Here is a 23,685-nt window from a genome sequence, read left to right as displayed (position 1 = left end):
GGACAAGTAACCTAACCTCTCGGAGGCTCATTTCCTTGTTTGAAAAACTACTAATTGCAACATTGGTGTTAGGAAATTGTTGTGAGGGTTAAGTGACATAAATTTAAGGCACTTATTTGCACGGTGGTTCGCATGCTATAAATGTGAGATGTCTGAAGTTATATATCATTCTATAATAAAGAATGACATTAAGATTACTTGACCTTGTTCAAATTACATCCATCTAGAAAGAGAAAACTCTGGTATACATGTGGTATTTAATAACTAGTCATTGAAATGAGTTCAATTGTCCTTGAGCAGCAGAGGTAGTCAACTGGTCTATCAGTTTATACCAGCTTGCCTGCTGCCACCAACCCAGGAGGAAGAAACAGAACCTGGGAGTCTGGGTGCAATGCTACCACACCCCCCTCCACGGTGGGGGGAAGTAATCAAGATACACAGAAATGCCAAGGATTCAGTGGCTTCTCCCAACTCCCACACAGGAATTGTCAGAAGTCCCTGTGAAAAAATAAAAGAACTTCCTGCTGGGCGTGGTGGCTCACACCTGTAATCCTAGCACTCTGGGAGGCCGAGGAGAGTGGATTGCTTGAGCTTAGGAGTTTGGGACCAGCCTGAGCAAGAGTGACACCCTGTCTCTACTAAAAATAGAAAAATTAGCTGAGTGGGGTGGCTCAGCTATTTGGGAGGCTGAGTCAAGAAGGTCGCTTGAGCCCACAAGTTTGAGGTTGCTGTGAGCTATGATGCCACGGCACTCTACCCAGGGGATGCCACGGCACTCTACCCAGGGGATACCACAGCACTCTACCCAGGGCAACTGGGTGAGACTCTGTCTCAAAAAAAAAAAAAATGATTTCCTTCCATTCTGCTCAAAGTCAGGAACTGACCGTATGGGGGGCAGGGAGAGGTCATGGGGAAGGCCAGAAGCCAGGACCCTGAGACCATGGGATGAATATGTGGGGGGTTGAAGAAGGAAGGGGATGCCCAGACTAGGAGCTGAGCATCAAGTCAACTTCCCTCCACCCATCGCCGGACCAAGCCCCACTGTCAGGCCACCACCCCGCACACTGCCCTGGGGGCCTGGGCATGTTTTAGTCTCACCTGCCCCCACCACCAGCACACTAAGACACTTCTAAGATCCCGGCGGGTGGGAGGGGGGCTGCGAGACCATTCTAGTGAAATCGTCTAATTTTTTGCAGGAATATTTATCAAGTTTTAAATTCATCTACCTCTTGACCCAGAAATTTCACTCTTCGTAATTTGCCCAAAGAAAACATAGACACCATGAATGATTAAAAATAAATGTGTGGCACATCCATTCCAAGGCTGCGTACAACACCCTCGATGTAAAACTATCAGCACCATAAAGGCTCATCGATAAAGATAACAGGCAATAAACAATGTTACGGTCAGCGAGGGAATAATGGCCTGGAGACTCCGTCACGCAGACCTGGCAGTGCAGCCGTGGGGAGAGGCCTGTGCTGTTTTTGTTATATGAGAAAAGCAAGTCGATATCCATAGTGCCATCCCATTTCTGCCGGATATTCATCCATTTACAGCCATCGTCTGTTGCATAGTCAAAGGGTACATATTTGCTGAATGGCTGGGCCTCACTGTCCTGGGTATTTGAGAGAAGCAGTGTGCCCGGTTGGTACTGTCTAATGGGGCTGTGACCAAAGTCGCACCAACTGAGCAAGGGAACAAAAATGCTGTCATAGCAAATTTTTTTTTTAAGAGCAAGGTGCCGTGGTGGAGATGATAAAAGGGAGCACTTCAGAGGGGGTTTAGGGATGACCTCCCCAAAGAGGTGACACTTGAGACGTGAAGGATAAAGGGAAATTACCTGCAGGCAGACAGAGGGCAGCATGTTCCAGACAGAGCCAGGAGATTGAAAATACCGTATGGAATGTTAAGGAACCAAAAGAAATCTGGCCAAAAAATGGAACAAAAGAGGCCCGGTGTGGTGGCTCACCCCTGTAATCACAGCACTCTGGGAGGCCAAGGCAAGTGGATCAACTGAGCTCAGGAGTTTGAGACCAGCCTGAGCAAGAGCAAAACCTCATCTCTACTAAAACTAGAAAAACTAGCTGGTGTTTGTGATGGGTGCCTGTAGTCCCAGCTACTCTGGAGGCTGAGGCAAGAGGATCACTTGAGCCCAGGAGTTTGAGGTGGCTGTGAGCAAGGCTGAGGCCACACCACTCTACCAAAGGCAACCGAGTGAGACTGTCTCAAAAAAAAAAAAAAAAAACAACGGAGTGAAGGAGAGAGTGATACAGAAAGGGTGGAGACTTAGGCAGGGGCCAGACCAGTGAGACATGGGAGACCTTATGTCAGAGTCAGGGCTTGGGTCCAGGCCCGTCAGAAGCCACTGGAGGTGGCAGGAGCAGGAGGATGGAGCCTGTTGAGTAAAGAATGGATTGTAGGAGCGAAGAGCCCAAGAAGACAGGTCAGGGGACCATGGCGTGGGAAGGCGGACAGACGTGGACATGGAAAAAGTATCCAGGAGGCACCCTACCCTCCTGGGTCAGGGGAGAAAATCTGTCCCCAAATCCCATCCCTTGCACCAATAAATTCCCAGATCCCCAAAAAAGAAGAATAGTTTTTTTAAATACCAGCCCTGGTTTTTCTTTTTTTTCATCGTTGATATGATTCACCCGTGTGGGGATGAAGGCCAACAAGGTGGAGCCAGCACTGGGGATAACGTACAAATCCTCAAACAAGGAGACCACAAAGCGTCTTACACAACCTCTTTGCAGAGTGGGGAGAAAAGGGTTTTTGTTTGGAAGGCAACGTGCACTGCTGTGTTTATTACCCTCCAACCAACTGCAAATGCTGAGTATGTTAGAAAGAGGGTGTCAGAAGGAAGAGCGATTCTCATAAGCTCCCGATTGTTCCGTAGGCTCGTGGGCAGAGGAAACATGGCAGGAATTAGGGGGCGAGGGAGAAAGGGGCGTGAGGCAGAAAAAGCGCTGTGAGAGTTCACATTCATCCAGGGGCAACCGTGGCACTCTGCTTTGCTCCTAGGACTTAGTTGGCGGCAAAGGAAAAGAAGAAGAAATAGGAACCGTGAGTTACTCTGTCCCTGGGGACGCGGAAGGGCTGGACGTTGCAAAGGACTCCAGGACGACGGAGACCGAGGAGAGTGATAATCCCATCATGAGTTTCTTTAAAACTCTGGTAAGTGCTTGTCCCCTCTCTTCCCTCAATTCTTTTGCTCAAAAGTCATGTCAATTCTAAGACAAGTGCACGTTTGAGCATGATGACGCAGAACAAATTATCTTCATCATGCAGCTGGAACACAGGAGAGCAGGAACCAGGGTGTTCCATAGCGGGGTGGGCAGCATCGGGCTTTCAGAGAGGGAGGCTTGGAGCTGGGAACCATGGTCTGAACAGCAGGGCCTAAGCCTGGGACAGGACCGCCTGTGATGGAATTCTGTCACAATTGGCTGTCTGATGGCCAGTGATCATAAAAATAATTAGAAAATAACCTCCAGTTGTGTTGTTGGTCTATCAAAGCAGTGTTGCCACTCACAAGGCAAATAAAACACTGCAGAAATCACTTTCTACCTTGTTGCATGGAAGTCTATCCTTTCATGCCTTTACATTGCTTATTTATTTCTGAGCCCCAGGGCAGAACACATGGCCTGGCACATGTCAGATGCTTAAAAAAAAAAAAACAACTACCAGGTGGTGTCTATGGCTCAAAAGAGTAGGGCACCGGCCCCATATGCCGGAAGTGGCGGGTTCAAACTCAGCCCCGGCCAAAAACTGAAAAAGAAAAGAACAAGACAACTACCACCTCGATAAATGAATGTGTAATTAAATAGACAGCCTAAAATGTATCTGGGCTACTTCCAAATATCAAGACCAACTTCAAAAGATAAAACAATAGAAGTCAAGAGAATGGGCCACAAACTCCAAAGCGTTATGCATATGTTTGGAGGAATGATAGAATTTATGGAAAGTTTGTGATCTTCCAAGAGGCAATTTTGAATGTGGCCAAACTCTTGATGAATGACTAAGATCAGATGCATTTCATTATTAGATATTAATATGTTAACTTCGCAGTCACCCAGCACTCCTTGGGCTTCTGCTAAACTGAAAGTACATTTCTCATTTTATCCTTTACCTATGTGGTGAACTGGATCACTCGGAAGAGTTTTGTATCTAATGAAATGAACATCACCTTCAAGGGCCATGATTTTTAATGTTTGGTTTTCTCGTACTTTTAAGGTTTCACCTAACAAAGCAGAAACAAAAAAAGATCCAGAAGACACGGTAGGTATTTTGAAGTGTGTTTATGTTTGAGTTTGCACATGGAATTGGATTTGAAGTTGGGTCTGCTTGTTTGTTTTTTGACTATATAAATATGTATATACAGCAGATACCAAAAAAAATGTATACACATTTTCAGCAATGTTATCTATGTGTTACTTTTTGAAGTTGAGTTGAAGGTGCTGTTACTGGAAATGGATTCACCTCCATTTCCCCTGTAATTCCTACTCTTTGGGGGAATGATTGATCTTATTCCCAATAAGATGTGTTAAAATGTGTATGCATTTTTCGTACCCTCCATATATACAGTTAGCAAATAATAGTATTGTCATTAATGGTAGTGTAATGACAATGAAGCTTTCAAGCTTCTAATGGGAAGCTTGAAAGATACGCCAATTCTGTCGAAATAATATCACAATAACCAACTTCTTATACAGTAAGAGGAGAATGCTCGTAATCATATCATCCTGTCAGTGTTCTTAGTTGTGTGAAAAGAGACCCTGGAATAGACGTGGAGTATAAAAGACTCCATTTAAAGTAGAAGAAAGCTGCTATATTTTTTGTTTTCTAAAAAATACGTTCTCGTTGCTCGCATAATTTGAAAAAAAATGAATCTCCACTGCAAAGACAGTTGCTTGATGAAATAAAGCCGCTGTGGGGCCCTTGCCAAATGGAAGGCCGTGGAGAGGGGTTAGGATGCTCTAGAAAGCTTGGATTTTTACTGTTGTCTTAGAAAATCAGCCAATTCTCCTCAAAATACCTTTAGTTTAAAACAACTTCCTCCTAAAGGTGTTTTCCCTTTACATGTGACCGGGCCAGTTGCCTTTAGTAGAATATATGGTTTAAATTTCAAAGAAACCATGAGGGCGGTTTAACGTGGTGACAGATAAGTGTCTTGGGTCCTTTCTTTTGATAACGCAAAGTGCTTTGAAAGGCAAAGTGCTTTGAAAGACATGGGGATCAAACGCATGGCTTGGAACGCATGGCTTGGCCAGCTCCGCATCTGCTACCCAGATTGGAAGGAGTTGGTCGTGGAAAAAAGCACCCTAGGTTTGGTCTCAGAAGACCAGTCTTTGAGCACCAGTTCTGCTACTTGATAGAACTGTGACTATCCCCTGTCTGAACCCAGTTCTGTAAAATGGAACAATAAAAATGCTCTCCTGGACCCCAGGATTAAAAGATCTGACAATGTCTTGTAAACTGTAGAGCTCTGTTTAAATGTAGCTGATCCCTATTTTCATACACATGAAAGACTGGTTGAACACTATGACATTTTATGGTGTTGAATGGTTCTTATAAGATTTTCTTCTTCCATTGGGGAAAAAAAAGGATAGCTGAAGTATCTACATGCGTTTTCCTATAAAATTATCCATTTGCTACAAGGTCACGGGGTCAAGTTCGATGAATGGTGGAGTCAAAATGTTTCTCTTTGGGTTCTGTGTTTTGCATTGTTTGAAGCCACACGGGGGAATAGGATATAAACAGTGGGGTATGTGGGTGTGCTGTGTGGCTTCCCACGTGACCTGATGTACTCAATCTAGGCCGATCATGCACCAAGATTCTTCCCTGACCCAGAATGTGGTCCTGGCTGGACATACTTAGCTGATAAAAATCTCTCTAACCTGCCCAGAGAGCTTTGAGGTCACCACTGGTGCATCTGGGGTCTCAAAAGAGGATTCTGTGAATGTAGGTTGTCTATGACTCCCCCAAATACATCTCTTTCTGTCATCTTTTCTAGTGGTGTCCTTGGACTCAGGCATTTGAAAAATCTGTATCATTTCTTAGCACGCTACCTGGCCCACACAAAATGCCCTGCCCTTTGTAACTTGAGTCAACAGTCTCCAGTAGTTGTTGTTGGGCCATTTCCTTTCCAATCTCCCTCACGCACAAATTTAGCTCAGTGGACTGGTTCACACTAGACACTTCCTTTGCCTGGGAAATCTGCCCATCTAGAAGTGAACTGAGATTTTCCAGGTGATAATTACTCCCTGGAACTTTGTAGTACTGAATTAAAAGAAAGAGGTTTGAGAATAAAAGCTATTCAGTGGCAACATTTGCCTTGACTCCAAGGTGCAAAAATAAATCATTGTCTGTAAGTTTTCTTTTCTTTCCCATGTGACAATAGCAGTTAGATATTTATTTTTAAAAACCTATCAGGTAGAGAATGCATTATCTTTTAAAAAAATTTTTTTTCATTAAGGTATTTGAAGTCTCAGAGACAGAGATTAAAAGTCCTATTATTTGTCTTTAGCAAATGGAGATGGGCCGAGAATTTTTGTCTGGTTCAGTTTGGGTTTGGGGGTTTTGTTTTATTTATTTTTTTTTTTTAGGTGTGTTAATCTGGGTCATTTAAATAGGTCACCCTGTTGAATATCAGTGTATACTTGAAGTTGACTGGCGAATGTGCTGTTTAGCAAATTGTCTTTGAGAGTTTACAAAAGGCAAACAGGTACACGACAGTGTTTTGTGGTTAGGGGATCAGGGTGGTCTACCAGTAGCTCCTGGTCACGGTATATTAACACACTTAAAAAATGGATTTTGTTTAAAAACAAAGTTCTAAGGCAGTAACTGCTGTTGCCCCAAAGGCATCCAAAGCAGAGAGTGTGTGTGATGGGCAAGCCAAGACATCGGAGATCCAGGCTAAAGTCGCCAAGAAAAAGCACCTGGATAGCCCCAGGCTAGGACTTGCCTTTAGAAAATTCTTCAAGCATAAGGTCTGTATCTTGTAAACTAGAGAGAAAAGAAGAGCCCTGGTCCTCACCCCACGAAACACGCACCATCTTCAGCCCGCCGGCTCCTCTCCAGTGGAAGCAGAGCCTGGGGTGGCTGGGATTAGTTAGGGGGATAGAAAATGATGTGACTCACACTTCCATGATTTTTTTTTTTTTTAATTCCTGTAGTTATAAACATCTCAGAGTGGTTTCTTGCTTGTGTGGACCAGGGTTCTGAAAGTACGACTCTAACCCAGTATTTCCCAAAGTTGGTCATTTGCATACCACCATTCCTGGTACTTGATATTTTTATACTGAAATTGAGCCATTGCCTATTTAACACATGAACTGCTGTATGAGTTGTATTTAACTCGCGCTGGTTTAGACCCCAGGGCCTTGTGAAGCATATCTAATCCACGTGTCTCTTGACCTTGAGAGCTACATGGTGTGTAGGCAACTCACTGCCATGCGGTAGCATACGTATTATGTGATGGGTGGCCCCCTGAGCAAAATGATAAAAATAACAAATACTTATTAAATTAGAAAGTATTGTTGTGTTTTCGAAGTCTTTATTCTATTTTTATAATAACACACTGCGGCCTCTAGGAAAGGAAAAGTTTTTTCCAGGGTTTTAGTCAGTGTGTTAAATTTATCATAAAAAGAAACTTTGTGTTATGTGCAGAAAATCAGAATTATTTTTCAGAAGGCAAAAGAGACCATTTGTATGGCTAATAAAAAAACCAGTTACATTCTATCCACCTCATTTGTGTTAAGCTCTGAGTCTATGCTCTTTCTAGCTTTATTAAAAGGCAATGAATTGGCTCAGTGCCTGTGGCTCAAGCGGCTAAGGCGCCAGCCACATACACCAAAGCTGGCAGGTTCGAATCCAGCCCGGGCCCACCAAACGACAACGATGGCTGCAACCAAAAAATAGCCGGGCGTTGTGGCGGGTGCCTGTAGTCCCCACTACTTGGGAGGCAGAGGCAGGAGACTCCCGTAAGCCCAGGAGTTGGAGGTTGCTGTGAGCTGTGATACGACAGCACTCTACCCAGGGTGACAGCTTGAGGCTCTGTCTCAAAAAAAAAAGGCGATGAATTGGCCAGTTGTAGAAAACTCCTGCTAAAAATGTACCAGCATCATCTGAGACTTTCCCAGTATGTTATCAGAAGGATTAAATGAAAGTTGGAAAAGTATTTCCACTTAACGTTACTTAATATTATATCTCTATACAATCGAAAATTATCTCTAATCTGCCGATGGTATGCTTTCACCACTTTGGGATATACTCCACTAACCTCAAGATAACAATTTTATCTTTCTGTGGTCTGTTTCATCCCCTCTCACTATTAACTAAGCTTATACTGAACCCAAATGAAATCCCAGGCAGAAAAAAAAGAAAAAGCAATGAATGAAGGCAGAGCCTGTCATATCTCCAAATCCTTGGGAAGTTAAGAAAACTTCGAAGTCAATTTTGGAGATATTACACTTCTAATGTCAGAGAAGACACCAGTGCTTGTCTGAAACCATCAATTTAAAAGATCGCTGATTTGGGTCAACTTGCTTAAAATATCAACCACTGGCCTGGCGTGGTGGCCCACACCTGTAATCCTGGCACTTTGGGAGGCTGAGGGAGGTAGTTTGCTTGAGCTCAAGAGTTTGAGACCAGCCTGACCAAGAGCAAAACTCTGTCTCTACTAAAAATAGAAGAACTAGCCAAGTGCAGTGGCAGGCACCAATAGTCCCAGCTACGTGGGAGGCTGAGGCAAGAAGATTGCTTCAGCCCAAGAGTTTGGGATTGCTGTGAGCTGTGAAACTAGAGCATTCTACCCAGGACAACAAAATGAAACTGTCAAAAAAACAAAACAAAGAAAAAAAAGAACCACTTTCCACCAAGTTGAATGAACATACTAAAACATCCCCAGATGGATATCATAGTATCAGAACTCTACATGTCAATAAGAGCTCCATAGAAAATTCTCATGGCTGAATCTGTACTTTATTAAAAAACTGTGTCGTGAAGCCACCCTGTAATTTCCATACAGGCTTTGTTTCCTAAAGAGACAGTGGTAAGTATTGCAACGAAGGAAGGGGAATTAAAATATGGTCCAGTGGAAAATGGAAGACAAGTTTAACTCCCTCTTGGAGCGTTTGTGACTAGAGTCCTTGAAAGTTTGAGAAGCGCGTGACTTTCCCCCGAGATCTGTATTTCATTATGACATTCATTTTTCCATGGACTGCAAACTTTCACGTCTGCAGTATCCCTTGCCACCCATAAAAGGGCCACCCACGTTTGATGTTGTTATTCCCAGGGCTTCCCAAAATCATTGCCCTCAGATCCTGCCTCTGAGGTACCTGGGGGAGAATATGATTCTGAAATACTAGGAAGATGGAGAGAAAAGAGTCCTTTCCAGGATTCTGTAATACAGACACAAGGACATGAAGGTTTTGCCTTGAGTTACATGCAATGCATTTAGCTAAATGTGAATTAAAGTATAAGAGATACTTATAAATGTTCCAACGTCATTTGTGCAGCAGTTTGGTAGACCTCATTGGCTTTTACCTCCAACTAGGATAGTTTATTTCTTTTCCCTTTTTGATTATTCAGTTGTCTATAAAGTTAGCAAAACAAGCCTGTTAAAATAACCGGTCTGATTCTACCAATAACCCTTGTTGCATGGTTGAAGGAGGTGTGATACCCTGGGTTTTACCACGGGGTTGTAGCTCAAAACAGAAAGGGAAGAAGTTCAAGCAAATTCAAAGATAAAACACTATCTTCTAGTTTTGCTGTTAAAATAATAATAATACAATGGTTACCAATTTTGGTTAACTCCTGGGCTTATTTCTCTACATCTCAATATTCCCTCCTATAAAAGGAATTTTTATAGCTTATTCCAGACTTAGAAGCCTGGAATTAATAAATGAAATATGTTTATGGTTATAACTGATCAGAGCTTCAGTTTTCCTTTGCTGAGTCTGAATCTTGGCTTGATCATAATATGTCTCAGAATCAAACTTTTTCACGTGGCCTCCAACTTTGGTGACAACGTGCCCACATGGCAGGCATTGTCTTAGAATGTTTCTCTTAGGCCCTAAAGTGCTCCCCTCTCGAGTTTTCTCAATGCCCCCCTCTCTGCAAGGCAGGTGAATCATTACAACTGGCTCACGTGATTGCTAAGTTCTGCCACACATCTATTGCTTGGGATCCTTGGTATCACGAACACCTACATCTTACTAACATCTCCTCTCTCCCGCATCCAAATGTGGACACACATTACAAACTTATTAAGAAGGTAAAGTTATTTGCGATGCAATCTCCAAATGGAATACCTTTGAATTTCATGCGTGGGGTCACCAGATAAAATAGAAAGAGTACCCAGTTCAATTCAAAATTTAGATAAACAAGGAATTTTTTTAGTATAAATATAAATATGTCCACGGAATACTTGGGACGTATTTGTACTATAAAATCAGTCTTTGCTGGTCTGAAATTCATATTTAATGGAGCACCCCATATTCTCATTTTTATTTGCTAAACCTGACACCTTTATTTCTGAGATGATCTCTGAAAACATGGTTAGGATTTCTGTAGTCTCCTCTGCAAAGCAAAGAGAAGATTAAGCTGGTTAATGGGGGGAAGCACTCCACTTGGGGGACTTGGCAAATGAGATGGGCAGGGTGTGAGAAGGCCGACGGTGCTCCGGTAAGGACAAGCTGCCCAGCGATGAAGGAGGGCTGGCTCTGGAGTTCATGTCACGCACTGTATCAGTGACCACCTGGTTTGATTATCTGTTTTGCCCCAGACACAGGGCCTGATGGAAGTTAGGGATGAAATTAGAGACCAAGACCCTCTTACCCTTGAGAAGATCCAAGTCTAGCAAGGGAGAAGCATAGTCCACAATTTGCATCAATTGCAAAAACAATTATGCAAATACGCTGGAGTCCTATTATGTTGCTGTAACTATCATATAGTCATGCCCTGGTGATGTTTTTTCAAGGGCCTCTTAGTATCTTCCCAGTGTAAACAGAAGAAAATTTGCCATTTCTTCATGAAACTGATCCATGTAGAAGTGTTTTCCTCGTTATCAGCCCCTTACCATTATGCCTTTTCTCCCCCAGTCACCCTTTCTGAATGAAATTTTAACATAACAAGTACAACGTGTGTCTGTTTAAGGACTGTGATCCTTTTCAGGGCTATTGAACCTGTTGTTAATATCTAATTATTTATAACCTCCCTCCCAATGACAAAAGCAGCATCACCCCCAGATGTCCCCCACCCCTTAGAGGGGTATTGTTGGTGTAGACATTTCCATCCCTCATTGTGTGGAATAGCCCAGAGGTTAAGGCGACTTTGATTCCCTGGGAACAGTGTGGTCTACAGTCACTATCAGTGCCTGGGTTAGGGGATCACAGTCCCTGGATTCACCTGTCAGCTCTGCTCCGTCCTGGGCAAGTTACTTAACTACCAAGCACCTCAATTTCCCTCTCTGTAAAATGGACATAATAATTAGTTCCTTCCTCCCAGGACTATTGAACATTCCATGCTTAGAATGGTGCCTGGCACTGTAACCTTTTATTGTCATTACTAAATCTACGTTTATAGTTGGAAATACGCCTCAAAGAGGCAACGTTGGTCCAGGGAGACTTGGGAGAGAGACACAGAGGAGACTGTGGTGAAATCAGCCAAAGATGTAATGCAGCAGGTGAACTGGCGCTGTCCCAGAGAAATTCTAGAACTCTGGACCTGGAGGAAGGGAGCTTTCTTTGTCACCCCATGTGACTCTGGTCAAGTGGGCTGAGCGATTATCAAGGGGCAGCCTTGAGCTGGAGAAATAGTGCATCTGTTAGAGAGTATAAAAGCCGAGAAACATGAAGCCATGAAGCTGCTGGGCACTTACCGCAGTGAGGCGGGCAGGGTTAATGACCAGACCAGAGCCCTTGCTCAGAGGCAGAGGGGAGGGCAGCTCCTGCCCCCAGGTTCTTGGTCTAAAATGGGCCCTGGAGCAAATAGGGATTCTCCAGGAAAGTAGGAGGAGAGGTGGATGTGGGGCGGTAGCCCCTCTCAAATACTCCTTGCTCAGACCTCTTGCCAGAGGACCACAGGGCAGCTGTTCCCTGTGCATGGAGCACACTTCCTCCCTCCCCAGTTAATTCCCAGTCAGATGACAGTGTGGCCATCCCTCCTCAGTAAAGCCTTCCCCATTGTCATGAGTTGGTCCAATTCCCTGATTTAGATTTTTTTGGTCCAATTTCCTAATTTAGATTTTTTTGTGGGGGGGGTGATGAAGCTTCATTTGATGAAGCTTTCATTGTGGAGAGTAAGGCCCACATCTGAAAGTGAGGAAATGGGGCTGGCGGCCAGGCATGGTGGCTCCCTCCTGTAATCCCAGCACTCTCAGAGGCCGAGGCAGGTAGATTGCCTGAGGTCAGGAGTTTCAGACCAGCCTGAGCAAAAGTGACACCTTCCATCTCTAAAAATAGCTGGGCTTGTGGCAAGTGCCTATAGTCCCAACTACACGGGAAGCTGAAGTGAAAGGATCGCTTGGGCCCAAGAGTTTTAGGTTGCTGTGAGCTATGACACCATGGCACTCTACCAAGGGTGACCAAAAAAAAAGGAAAAAAATGGGAGTTTGGGGATGCTCTTCTAATTCAAAACCCTTTCACCAAGTTCTGTTCATGCTGCTTTATACCACAGATCAGGGATCCCGTAACGTGGAGTATGAGTGTGGTAGAAAAATTTCTTAACTTCTATTATAATTATAGTTTAATCCATCTTTCATTTCTAATTTGGATTAGTAAAACAAGGCAGGTTTATAATATATACACAAATATGTGGGAATTGGGGGTGCATGCTCAAAATGTTTTTACTGATGGGAACCTTGGTCAAAACCATTTGGAGATCAGCAGCCACAAGCAATCTCCCTCCTAACAGCACAGTGACTCCTACCTCGCCTTCCTGCCTAATGAGTTACTTACGTGAACGTAACTGATAATGCTGCTATGTTAATTTTGGCCTTCTTTTAACAGAAATCTACATGGGTAGTAGAAATGTAGAAAACACAGAAAATTATAAAGAAGAAAATTAACATCATAACCCCAGCCCATGCTTATTAAAAAATAAATAAATCTTTCACTTTGAAAATCTTAATGCCATTTTGAATGTTTTTAACTCCGTAGGGTGCTGAAAAGTCACCCACCACTTCCGCCGACCTTAAGTCGAACAAAGCCAACTTTACACCCCAGGAGACCCCTGGGGCAGCCAAGAATCCCAAAGGCAGCAACTCTCCGGGTCACGTGCAATCTGTGATGTCCACTGAGACGGGGAAGGAAGGTGCCAAGGAGAAATCGGGACCTGCCTCTCTGCCTCTGGGCAAACTGTTCTGGAAAAAGGTAAGTCTGGTTTTCAAGATCTAGAGAGTCCCTTAGGGCTAGAGTGAGTTCAGAAATTATTTCTATAATAATAGAAATCCTTGAACGTAATAGTGTATGGAGGGTTTGTTTGTTTGTTTTTGGGTTTTTTTTTTCCATCTTCTTCAAAATGACAAACTCCCCATTGAGTTGAGGCTTTCTAATGTTCTCATGGGAAGACTGAGAGGCCGATCACGTTATCAACATGGGTGTGTCGGGAAGAAAAGGAAATGAACAAGTAGAACTTTTCATTCTTTGAATGACTCCAATGTGTGAGGGAGGGTTGTGGTATTTCATGATTTCATTTTCCTTCTAAAATGGTTTATGACGTGTGTTCCCCCCAGCTTTCTCTGAGCACTCTCAACCTCCTCGGGGCTCCATCTTTGCCTCTCCCCAGCCACATAGTCAGTCATCACCAACCACTAAGTCTTCTCCTCTCTCTAAGAAAACCAGGGTGTCCACCAGTTCACCTCCAGGGCAAGCACGCACTGTGTTCCATGACAGGAAGATTCAAATCACTGCCTGGTATCCGCCTCCCCCATCTACAATTTAAGTACCCAAGGGAGGTGCCACTCATGGAAATGGTGGGTGAGGCTGAGTCATCCTGAGAGCTATGCCTTAGTCATCACAGCAAGCAAACTCCAGCTGCCACGCATGTTCACAGCTCTTGCCTGTTTTAAATTTGGCCGAAAGATAAGCAAGGAAACAGAGATGAGGGGGTGGGCATAATTCCCAGAGCTGGCAGCATCCAACTTCGTAATTTCATCCAAACATCCATGCCACCTGGCACACCGCAAAAAGCAGATGATAAATTCAGATGCCGCTGTGGTTTCAGCTACACTCCCTCATCCAGAATCCAGCTGGGTTTCTGAGTCTCTTTCCTGTTCGCTTCTGTTGTACAGAAATCTTCCATCTAGCTCATTCCCAGAACACGAACTCCAATATTTCATGAAAATTTTGGATGATGTCAGTTGACATGTCTGTACTAATCCTCCTCCTTCCCCCCACCCACCATTACTTATCTTAAAATATCTTCATCAGCAATACAATATAGGGAACAATACCCGAGTATCTGTTTGCATATTAGTGGCCAGGAAGATGACGCAGGAGACTCATGTTTGAACATTTTATTCCACTAATTATTATATAGTCATACATATACTCAAAGTCTATTGGAAAAATAGAACTAGTGCATTAAACTTGAGATTTAATACATATTTCCTCAAGGTGAGAGTACCTGTATTTAGGAATCTAATTAAAAGGAAAGTGTTCCGTGAAAAACGGCACTAATATTAGGTAAATAATGGTCAATGTGGGTCCTCCAAGAAGCAGACAGCAAGGAAGAATTGACGCACGATATTTTTGGAAGAAGATAAAGGGGAGAAGGCAAGGGTGGGTAGAGAGAGACTTCAAACCACAGGGAGGGTCTGACATTTGGAGAGGAGAGAGAGAAGGGAGGAGGAGCAGCTCCGCAGAGCCTGAGACTCAGAGTGGGCTGAGGAAGTCTTGGCCGTGACAGCGGGGCTCTTAGAGAGTGGATCGTCCACTCTGGGAGTTTCCCACTGGACAGGAATGAATGGCCCAGTCCCTCTGCCACGTCTGTTGAGAGGCAGGGGTCACCAGGGAGAGCCCGAGCTTGGCACTAACACTGCCATGGAAGCTGAGGGCAGGTGGGGCCGGTCCTGGTAAGGAAGCTTGCGTAGCACACTCCGTGGCTGTTAGAGATGACGCATAAATACAGCAAAGACCGGCTCGGCACCTATAGAGCAGGGGTGACGGTGCCAGCCACAGACACCGAGGCTGGCAGGTTCGAACCCGGCCCGGGCCTGCTCAACAACAGTGACAACTGCAACAAAAAATAGCAGGGCGTTGTGGTGGGCGCCTGTAGTCCCAGCTACTTGGGAGGCTGAGGCAGGAGAATCGCTTAAGCCCAAGAGTTGGAGGTTGCCGTGAGCTGTGATGCCACAGCACTCTACCCAGGGCAACATAATGAGACTCTGTCTCAAAAAAAACAAAGCCCATGTGGACAGTTGACCAATGACCGAAGTTTTGGGAATACTGATGTGAGCATTAAAAGTCTGGAGTCAGACAGATCTGACTTTGGTTCAACAGTGTGCCTCAGTTTCCTCATTTGCAAAATGCAAATAATAATACTACCTATGTCACAGAAGTGAAGTAAGAATTAAGTGAAATGATGCTGGTAAAACCTCAGACACCATGTGTATCACAAACATGCCCGAGGAACCGTCTTTGCTACCTCTGTGCTCAGGAGGTGGGGGAACTAACCAGGCCAAGGCTTTGCCTTTCAGTACTGTCTGGTTTGGGAAGGCTGTTAGCTGTTGATCAAGTGCTTCCTTAATGTCTGGAATCTGTAGGGCACACAGTGGGTCCTCTTAAAATAAAGTCAGTTTGGAGGCCATGGCTCACGCCCGTAATCCTAGCACTGGGATATCAAGACAGGTGGACTGCCTGAGCTCACATGTTTGAAACCCACCTGAGCCAGTGCGAGACCCCCGTCTCTAAAACTAGCCGGGCTTTGTGGCAGGCGCCTGTAGTCCCAGCTACTCGGGAGGCTGAGTCTGAGGTTACTGTGAACTAGGACGCCACAGCACTCTACTGGGGGCCACAAAGTGAGACTCTGTCTCCAAAAAAAAAAAAAAAAGTCAGGATCACTTGCCATTCATTCCCCTATTGGTAGAATCGTATTTATTGCAGGCTCACCGTCTGTCTTTGCACCATTATTCAGCTTTATAATTTTTGGTAGATTATTAAAAATGTGAAGTTATAAGAAACTAAAACCCAAATCACCTGCCTTTCCTTCTTGTACCCAGTCAGAAAGGAAAGCTCAGTATGGAAGTAAAATGTGGAAGTTTCACTTATTCAACAATATTTTAATCACTTTCTTTGTGCTAATTTTTTTTTTTTTACTTGTTATTTTTTTTTTTTTTTTTTTTGAGACAGAGCCTCAAACTGTTGCCCTGGGTAGAGGGCTGTGCCATCACAGCTCACAGCAACCTCCAACTCCTGGGCTCAAGCGAGTGTCCTGTCTCCGCCTCCCAAGTAGCTGGGACTACAGGCGCCGGCCACAACACCCAGCTATTTTTTGCTTGCAGCAGTCATTGTTGTTTGGCAGGCCTGGGCTGGATTCGAACCCGCCAGCTCAGGTGTATGTGGCTGGCGCCTTAGCCGCTTGAACCACAGGCGCCGAGCCTGTGCTAATTTTTTTGTGCTAAGGACTAAGCATTGAAAAACTAGCTGTGAACAAACACCTCTCCTTTTCCAGCTTTGCATTCTTGTGGAGAAGCTCACACTCTAGCAGAAAGTGAAATGGGGACCTTTGTTGTCTTCTTTAAATTAGAAACGCGGTAGTTAAAAAATCATCCGCATAAAAATTTTGAAAAATACAAAGAAAAAGCTGTGACATTCTTAAATTTCCACTGATACCTCCCCCTAAGCCCTCTGCCTTCTCTCTCTTTTCATTGAGAAGCTTTTAAACAAATTGATTTCAAAGTTTCTGAGTCTAGAGGTAAGGACACCAGGAATGAATTGTTCCCATCACAGACTGTTGAAAGGCTGTTATTTCACTTGAAAGGCTAAGTTATTTTAATTTACAGTGTTGATAGCTGATATACTTCTTATTCTAAAATAAAAACAAAAATAACCTTTGAGGAAATTAATTTCAAGTTACTTTGTACTTCCCTTAAAATGTGTAAAATCCAGTGGGTTAATTGGGTTGCTACTTGCTCTGTGACCTTCCGTAAGTTATTTCTTCTGTTGGATGAGAGGGTTAAGATATCTAATTTTGGCAATTCTTGTATATGGTAAGACTTGCATAACAGAATCAGAAAGATTAGGCTGTGTAACCCCAGCCAAGTTGCTGGACCGCTCAGAGATCTTATTTTCTTATTTGTAAATTAAGGAGCATGTTTAGCCCACAGTGAAATTATTAAAAAAACACTAATTGTACATACAGAGCACCGGAGACATACTGAGTGCTCAATGCATGATGTCTTCAACTATGAACAACAGATCAGTGGTCATGACTCACTACTCATGTGTGGTTTCTAGTGCCAGCACCACCCTAAGTGCAAAACAAGTCCATGGGTCACTACGAAAGTTTTGAGACACACTGTGTCATGGCCCATTATTTTACTTCCAAGGAACACAGCCAACAGTGTCCTTTCTGATTCACCCGTGCAACTTTTAACTTGCCCGGCTTATCGATGTTGCTGGGAGGGCTTCCTTTGTTTTCCGTTCGTACAGATTTTACATTTCTTGATTATTGTGTATCTCAGAACTTTCATAATGATCGCACATAAGACTCACTTGCTATCATCCTAAGACCTGCCAGCCTTTTGGAGGAGCTTGGTATATAAACACACGCCTGTGGGAGTGCAGGTGTGCACGTGTAACTCGTATTAATAAGTGATAGATTTGGAATGTCAAGATTCCAAAGTTTTCTTGCTTTCTTTTGGGGAGACAAATGCTGGGGTTGGTTGGGAAGATTATGCAAATCACTTAAACTTTCAAGCCTCAGTTTCTGCAGCTGTAACGCTGGCCAATCATGTCTACTTTTCATGTCTGTTGGGAGAATTGAGTTAGAAAAAAAAGAAAAGCTGTGTGACTGGTCTTCAGTGAGTTATAGCCCCCTTCCAAAGCAATGAACTTCTCAATCTTATGTTAATCTATGGGGGGCAGGTTACAAATGCTATGGGTATTTTTTTTTTTTTTTTTTTGCAGTTTTTGGCCAGGGCTGGGTTTGAACCCACGACCTCTGGCATATGGGGCCAGTGCCCTACTCCTTTGAGCCACAGGTGCCGCCCGCTATGGGTATTTTTATTATTTTTATTTATTTTTTTTTACTAAATCATAGCTGTGAACATTGATATGATCATGGGGCATCATTCACTAGCTTCACAGACCGTTTGACACATTTTCATCACTCTGGTTAACATAGCCTTCCTGGCATTCTCTCAGTTACTGTGCCAAGACACTTACATTCCACATTTACCAAGTTTCACATATACCCTTGTAAGATGCACCGCTGGTGTAATCCCACCAATCCCCCTCCCTCTACCCCCTACCCCCCCTCTCTGCTACCCCCTTTCCCCCTTCCCCTATTCTTAGGTTGTAACTGAGTTATAGCTTCATGTGAAAGCCCTAAATTAGTTTCATAGTAGGGCTGAGTACATTGGGTACTTTTTCTTCCATTCTTGAGATACTTTACTAAGAAGAATATGTTCCAGCTCCATCCATGTAAACGTGAAAGAGGTAAAGTCTCCATCCTGCTATGGGTATTTTTAAAAGACAGCAATTGGTGTACATCAACATAGACTTAGGGAACTGAAAAATCCATCTGAATCACCTGGGTCATTTGTTTCACATACAGACTTTTGTACCTTCCCCTGGGGATTCTAGTTAGGAAAGTCTGGGCATATGGGGGACAATTAGAGAAGCATTTGGAAGATGGGCTGAGACGTGTGGGCTTGGCAGGAAAGGTCTTAGGGCTACTGTGAATCACTGAACTCAGAAGAGCCATCACATGGTCACAGGGTACTTGGGAAGACTCGCTAGGAACAGGACAAATGCTGGCTTACATGATACCAGGTGAATGGATTTTAAAGAAACTTTTTTAAGAAAGTTTGAATGTGCCCTTTACAGCAGGGGAACTCTTACTGTTCAAGCTTATGCTGATAAGTGATATGCTGGTTAGCGCCTCATTCTTGGCCACATAAATGTCCAAACAAGATCCTGCAGATGTTGAACTAGACTTTAGTGTTGTTGTTAAGGAAGCTGAACTGTTTTCAGATTCACCGGATAACAGCCAGAGCTCCAGTTCATGGCAGAAGACTGGGGGTGTTTCTGTTTTTTGAGGTTGGGATGAGAACCTCACCCTCTGTAGTTCCCTGACTGTCCTGGGGAGTTTGAGGACCTAATAAATGCCTCTCAGTCTGCAGAGATGACACTGCATTTCAAATCATTCTGTGCCTCTCTCTCATGTGCATGAAGTGAGATGCAACATCACCAACTCTGTCCAGCTTGCCTTCTCACCTCTGTCATCCCCTTCCTGAATTTGTTCCCAAGGTGGGAAAACAAAGTTATTTTTCCTCCTCGTGGGAGATTTTCCCCCTATGACATACTCATTAGCAGCAGAGAGTAATGAATTCGAATCTAATCCTTCCGGTTCCTCCGCTCAGAGTCAACTACCTGGAAAACGTGAAGAAAAGCAAAAAGTCGCCTGAAGGCTTCATGTGTCATTACGTATTGCAGGTGGAAACCACGCTGCGTACAAATGCGGATTAAATGTGAGATCCAGGCTTGGCTCACAGAACTGGTACAGAGGGTGGGGTACAGCTCTCAGCTGGGAGAGACACACCTTAGATCCCACGGGGAGGTGTGACATTAGATAGGAGTAAAAGTCTAATCCGTGTCATGAGCCTGAAAATTAGAAGAAATCTGCTTCCATTTTGGACACTAACGGGGAATACTGGTAAAGCTGCATAACATACGGTCTGACAATAACAGCCCAATAATGCAATTTGTTATCACGATTATCTTTGTTAGCACTACCACTGTTCTCCGCTCTGTATGGCTCAGTTAATGCATGCTGAGGTGGATACAAACCAATAGGTAACAGAACACACTGCAAGAAGATATCTTTGGAAATGCCCCTGGAATCTAGCCTTGACCTTGTTTATTTAAATTTTTTCATCAAGAACTTGGACAATGACCTGAAACACACCCTTATCAAGTTTGCAAACTGGGTGGGCTCACGGATGCAGTCCAAAATATAAGCAAGAAAGATCTCAACATACTGGCACCACAGGCTGGAGTTAGTGTGACCCAGAATTTGCGTTTTGCGAAGGGTCAACCTGCCAGTCTATTATGTCATCAGTAACATGATGGAACCCACATCATCCCTACCACATTCCAACCCTGGAACCTAAAATAACCTATGAGCGGTGTTAAAAATGTCTGTTCATAAAGAGTTTCGGAGCAAACACACATCTGACTTGAACAGACTGAAGGACATTTCAAAAATAACATAGAATTTGTTGAGAGAAATCTTAAATAGGTCTATTAGATTTAGCCAAGGTCACTTCTTCCCAGTATTCATGAAAATTGCTACCGTTAATTGAAAACAGCCTGTGTGCAGGTGCTGGGCTAGGAGCTTGACAGATGTTAAATCAGCAGCAGTGGCTGTCACAGACCGATGGACATAAATCCATAGTCATCCTGCCTAAGCAGTTCTAGGACCCAGGACAGGTGATCGGACTCAGTCTGGGCTGCCGCGTGTCCCTACTAGGTAATCGTCCCCAAGGCGCCCCACTGCCACCTCCAGAGGTGCCTAGGGGAAGATCCTCACCAGTTCACCCTACCCCCACCTGTCACTGCTGTTGGGCCTCATAAGCCTGCCATAGTTCACCTGCCTGGGCCGCAGAGCGACCCCGTTTAACAAGACCCACCCTTGCCATGCGCACAGCCCTCTTTGTCCCCAGTACACACCTAATTCAAGGACAGCTGAGCTGACTGAGTTGCTCTACCAGCCACCAGCACCCTGACCAGAACTGCTATTTCCCCACCCCTCTGGAGCAGCAGCTGCTCCCGGCGTTCCTGCTTCCACTGGTGAATGCTCTTTCTGGGGCCTGTTTCTTGGAATCTTTATTTCTTCCCCCACTTCATACACCGTGACTTATAGAAAAGGCTATAGACAAGTGAACCCTAATTATAGTTCAGGTTGTTCCTGCCCTGCCCATACACACATCTTCCAGGTCTCCGACTCCCATGTAAATCAGGGTGTTCATGGAAGTAGCAAGAGGAACTGTTCAGCTTGACTCCAACTCCCAGACATCACTGAGTTTCTGCTCTGTTCCAGCCATGATTTTCCCCACACATGCTTTATTTTTTCCTTAAAACGACCCTGTATTTGATAAATCTTTGGGTGAGTGATCTGAAGCTCAGAGAGATGTGATTCATTTGCCCAATTAATTTGAACCTGACTTTATCACCCATGATGATCTGGACAGGGTTCTGGGTGTCAGGAATGAATTCCTCTCTTCATGTACCAAATTCTGAAGAGGGACCAGCGCCTCCCTTCTCATTATCCTTGTTTGGATCCTGGTATTAACTGAGGATTTCAGCTGCTGATGTGAAGGCTGCACCTGTGGGCCTCTGTGCAAACATACAAAAAAGTTCAAAATGGGCTTGGCGCCCGTAGCACAGTGGTTACGGCACCGGACACTTACACCAAGGGTGGCAGGTTCGAACCTGCTCTGGGCCAGCTGAACAACAATGACAGCTGCAACAACAACAACACAAAAATAGCCGGGCATTGTGGCGGGCGCCTGTAGTCCCAGCTACTTGGGAGACTGAGGCAAGAGAATCGCTTAAGCCCAAGAGTTGGAGGTTGCTGTGAGCTGTGACACCACAGCATTCTCCTGAGGGCCACATAGTGAGACTCTGTCTCAATATAAAAAAAAAAAGTTTAAAATGTGTTGGATGGTTCTTAACAGATTTAATCAGCTACATAATAACGGTATCTCCTCTTTCCATTCTACTCCAATTCTTTCCGGGACATGGAGAAAAAAGTCTCCTCTGGATATTAACAGGCATTTATCATGGCGCTAACCCTTGCTGCACTCTCTCCTCAACAATTATGTTTTATTTATCACGTGTTTTAATAATTCTCTTTATAGCATGGATGTTGATATTGTGTTTACTATAATAATAATACATTTTCAAAAAAATGTATTTGAGTAAAAAGTCAATTTAAAGAAAAATATCTAGTAAATCCAGGTGATCCATGGCCAGGTAGAGAATTAGAAGATGGTGTTGAAGTCCCAGAAGCACAAGCGTCGCTCAGATGGACGCATTCCCAAAATGAGAAACCTTTGCTGTGAGGTGTCTCTTTAAAAGTAATCAATAGCTATTTATTTGGAACAAGCAATATTTATAATGCTTATTTTTAAAACAGCAGAAAAATCTGGAAATCTGAAACTGTAATAAACATCAAGGAAACATCAGAACTCTCTCCTGTTCCTCTGGAATTCCTAGTGTCCTCTGGAACACAGTGAATGGTCCGTGGCCAGGAACTCTCCAGACTCAGAAAGTCAAAGATAAAAAACGAGTCCTGTTACAACCAACTGGGACAGGAAAGAAGGTTTGAAAATAATTCAGAAGAATTATTCTGAAATATTGGCAGAGTTTTCTCAGACCACTGTAGACAGTGTATTGACTTCCACCATCTTCATAGGCAAGGCTTGAGGAAGTCTGGCTTTTAAAATACCGTTTGACTCTTTGCCTGTTTATAGTATTGAGTAGTGTTCAACTGGTCTTGGAGAAAAAGGAGGTAGTTCCAAGGAAGGAGCACTCGCCACAGATTTCTTTTGAATGTGCTATCATTTCCCGATAGAAGCCTTTAGAAATGCCATGATTCTTTTCAGGGCCATTTTTGTGCCCAAGGAACCTTCACTACGGGAAGAAGATAAATGGAAATAAATGGGCCAAGCTGAAGAGCTCATCTAGACAGACAGCATGTCTGTAAGTGAAGAAAGAAGTTCAAGGCTGGGCTCGGCGGCTCACATATTCTGGGAGGCTGAGGCAGGTGGATTGCTTGAGCTCAGGAGTTCAAGACCAAGAGCAAAACCCCATCTGTGAAGAAAGAAAACTAAAAAAAGAAAGAAAGAAGTTGACACAGTCACCAAAATATGTGTTTTAAGTCATCACAGGAGGAGATACATCTGACTCTTAGAACCATTTCCACCGCATTCTAGCTATTTAACCTGAACAAGTCACTGCACCTCACCTCTCTGTGCCTCTGTTCTTCTACATAAATGAAGATCTTAACACTTAACCGTCTGGTGGGGACTTTAAGTAAGATTCTTAGTGAAGCATCACAGGAGTGGAGAAGTATGTATCCTAGGTACTCAATTTGATTTGAAGACAATTAATGACACGGATGGGGGAAGGGAGAGCAGACAGAGAAGGAGGGAAAGGCTGAGGGAAAAGAAAGGAAGAAAAGAAAATAGTGTCTAATTTTCACATAAATTGGTTTTAATTTTGACCACAGTATATTACTTAAACATTAATTTTTAACTCAACATGTTAATATGTTGTTTAGGATATTGCATCCTCATTTATAAGTGACATACGTTTGTAATTTCTCCTTTATAATAATATATTTTCTCCAACTTTAATATCAGGTGTACCCAGATCAATTAGAATGATTTTGAAGTATTTCTTCTTTGTCTATTATCTATAAGATTTAGCATGATCTGTTTTATGAAATTATCTTTTA

General features: G+C 43.6%; 1 protein-coding gene across 5 annotated transcripts in view; it reads left to right on the top strand.

Moving 5' to 3' along the window:
* The window catches only part of BCAS1 (brain enriched myelin associated protein 1), a 102,107-nt gene that overhangs the window by 45,424 nt on the left and 32,998 nt on the right, over positions 1–23,685 (top strand). For 4 of the 5 annotated variants that reach the window (XM_053574217.1, XM_053574218.1, XM_053574219.1 and 1 more), the window contains exons 5-7: positions 3,022–3,174; positions 4,231–4,275; positions 13,158–13,370. In XM_053574217.1, the coding sequence (XP_053430192.1) occupies positions 3,022–3,174; positions 4,231–4,275; positions 13,158–13,370 (411 nt within the window). Of the gene's footprint in view, positions 1–3,021; positions 3,175–4,230; positions 4,276–6,857; positions 6,987–13,157; positions 13,371–23,685 lie in introns of all 5 variants that reach the window. The other variant, XM_053574215.1, reaches the window with a different exon arrangement.

This window comes from Nycticebus coucang, chromosome 21 (assembly GCF_027406575.1).
Source record: "Nycticebus coucang isolate mNycCou1 chromosome 21, mNycCou1.pri, whole genome shotgun sequence".
Taxonomy (NCBI): domain Eukaryota; kingdom Metazoa; phylum Chordata; class Mammalia; order Primates; family Lorisidae; genus Nycticebus; species Nycticebus coucang.
This window is presented reverse-complemented; position numbering and strand designations above follow the sequence as displayed.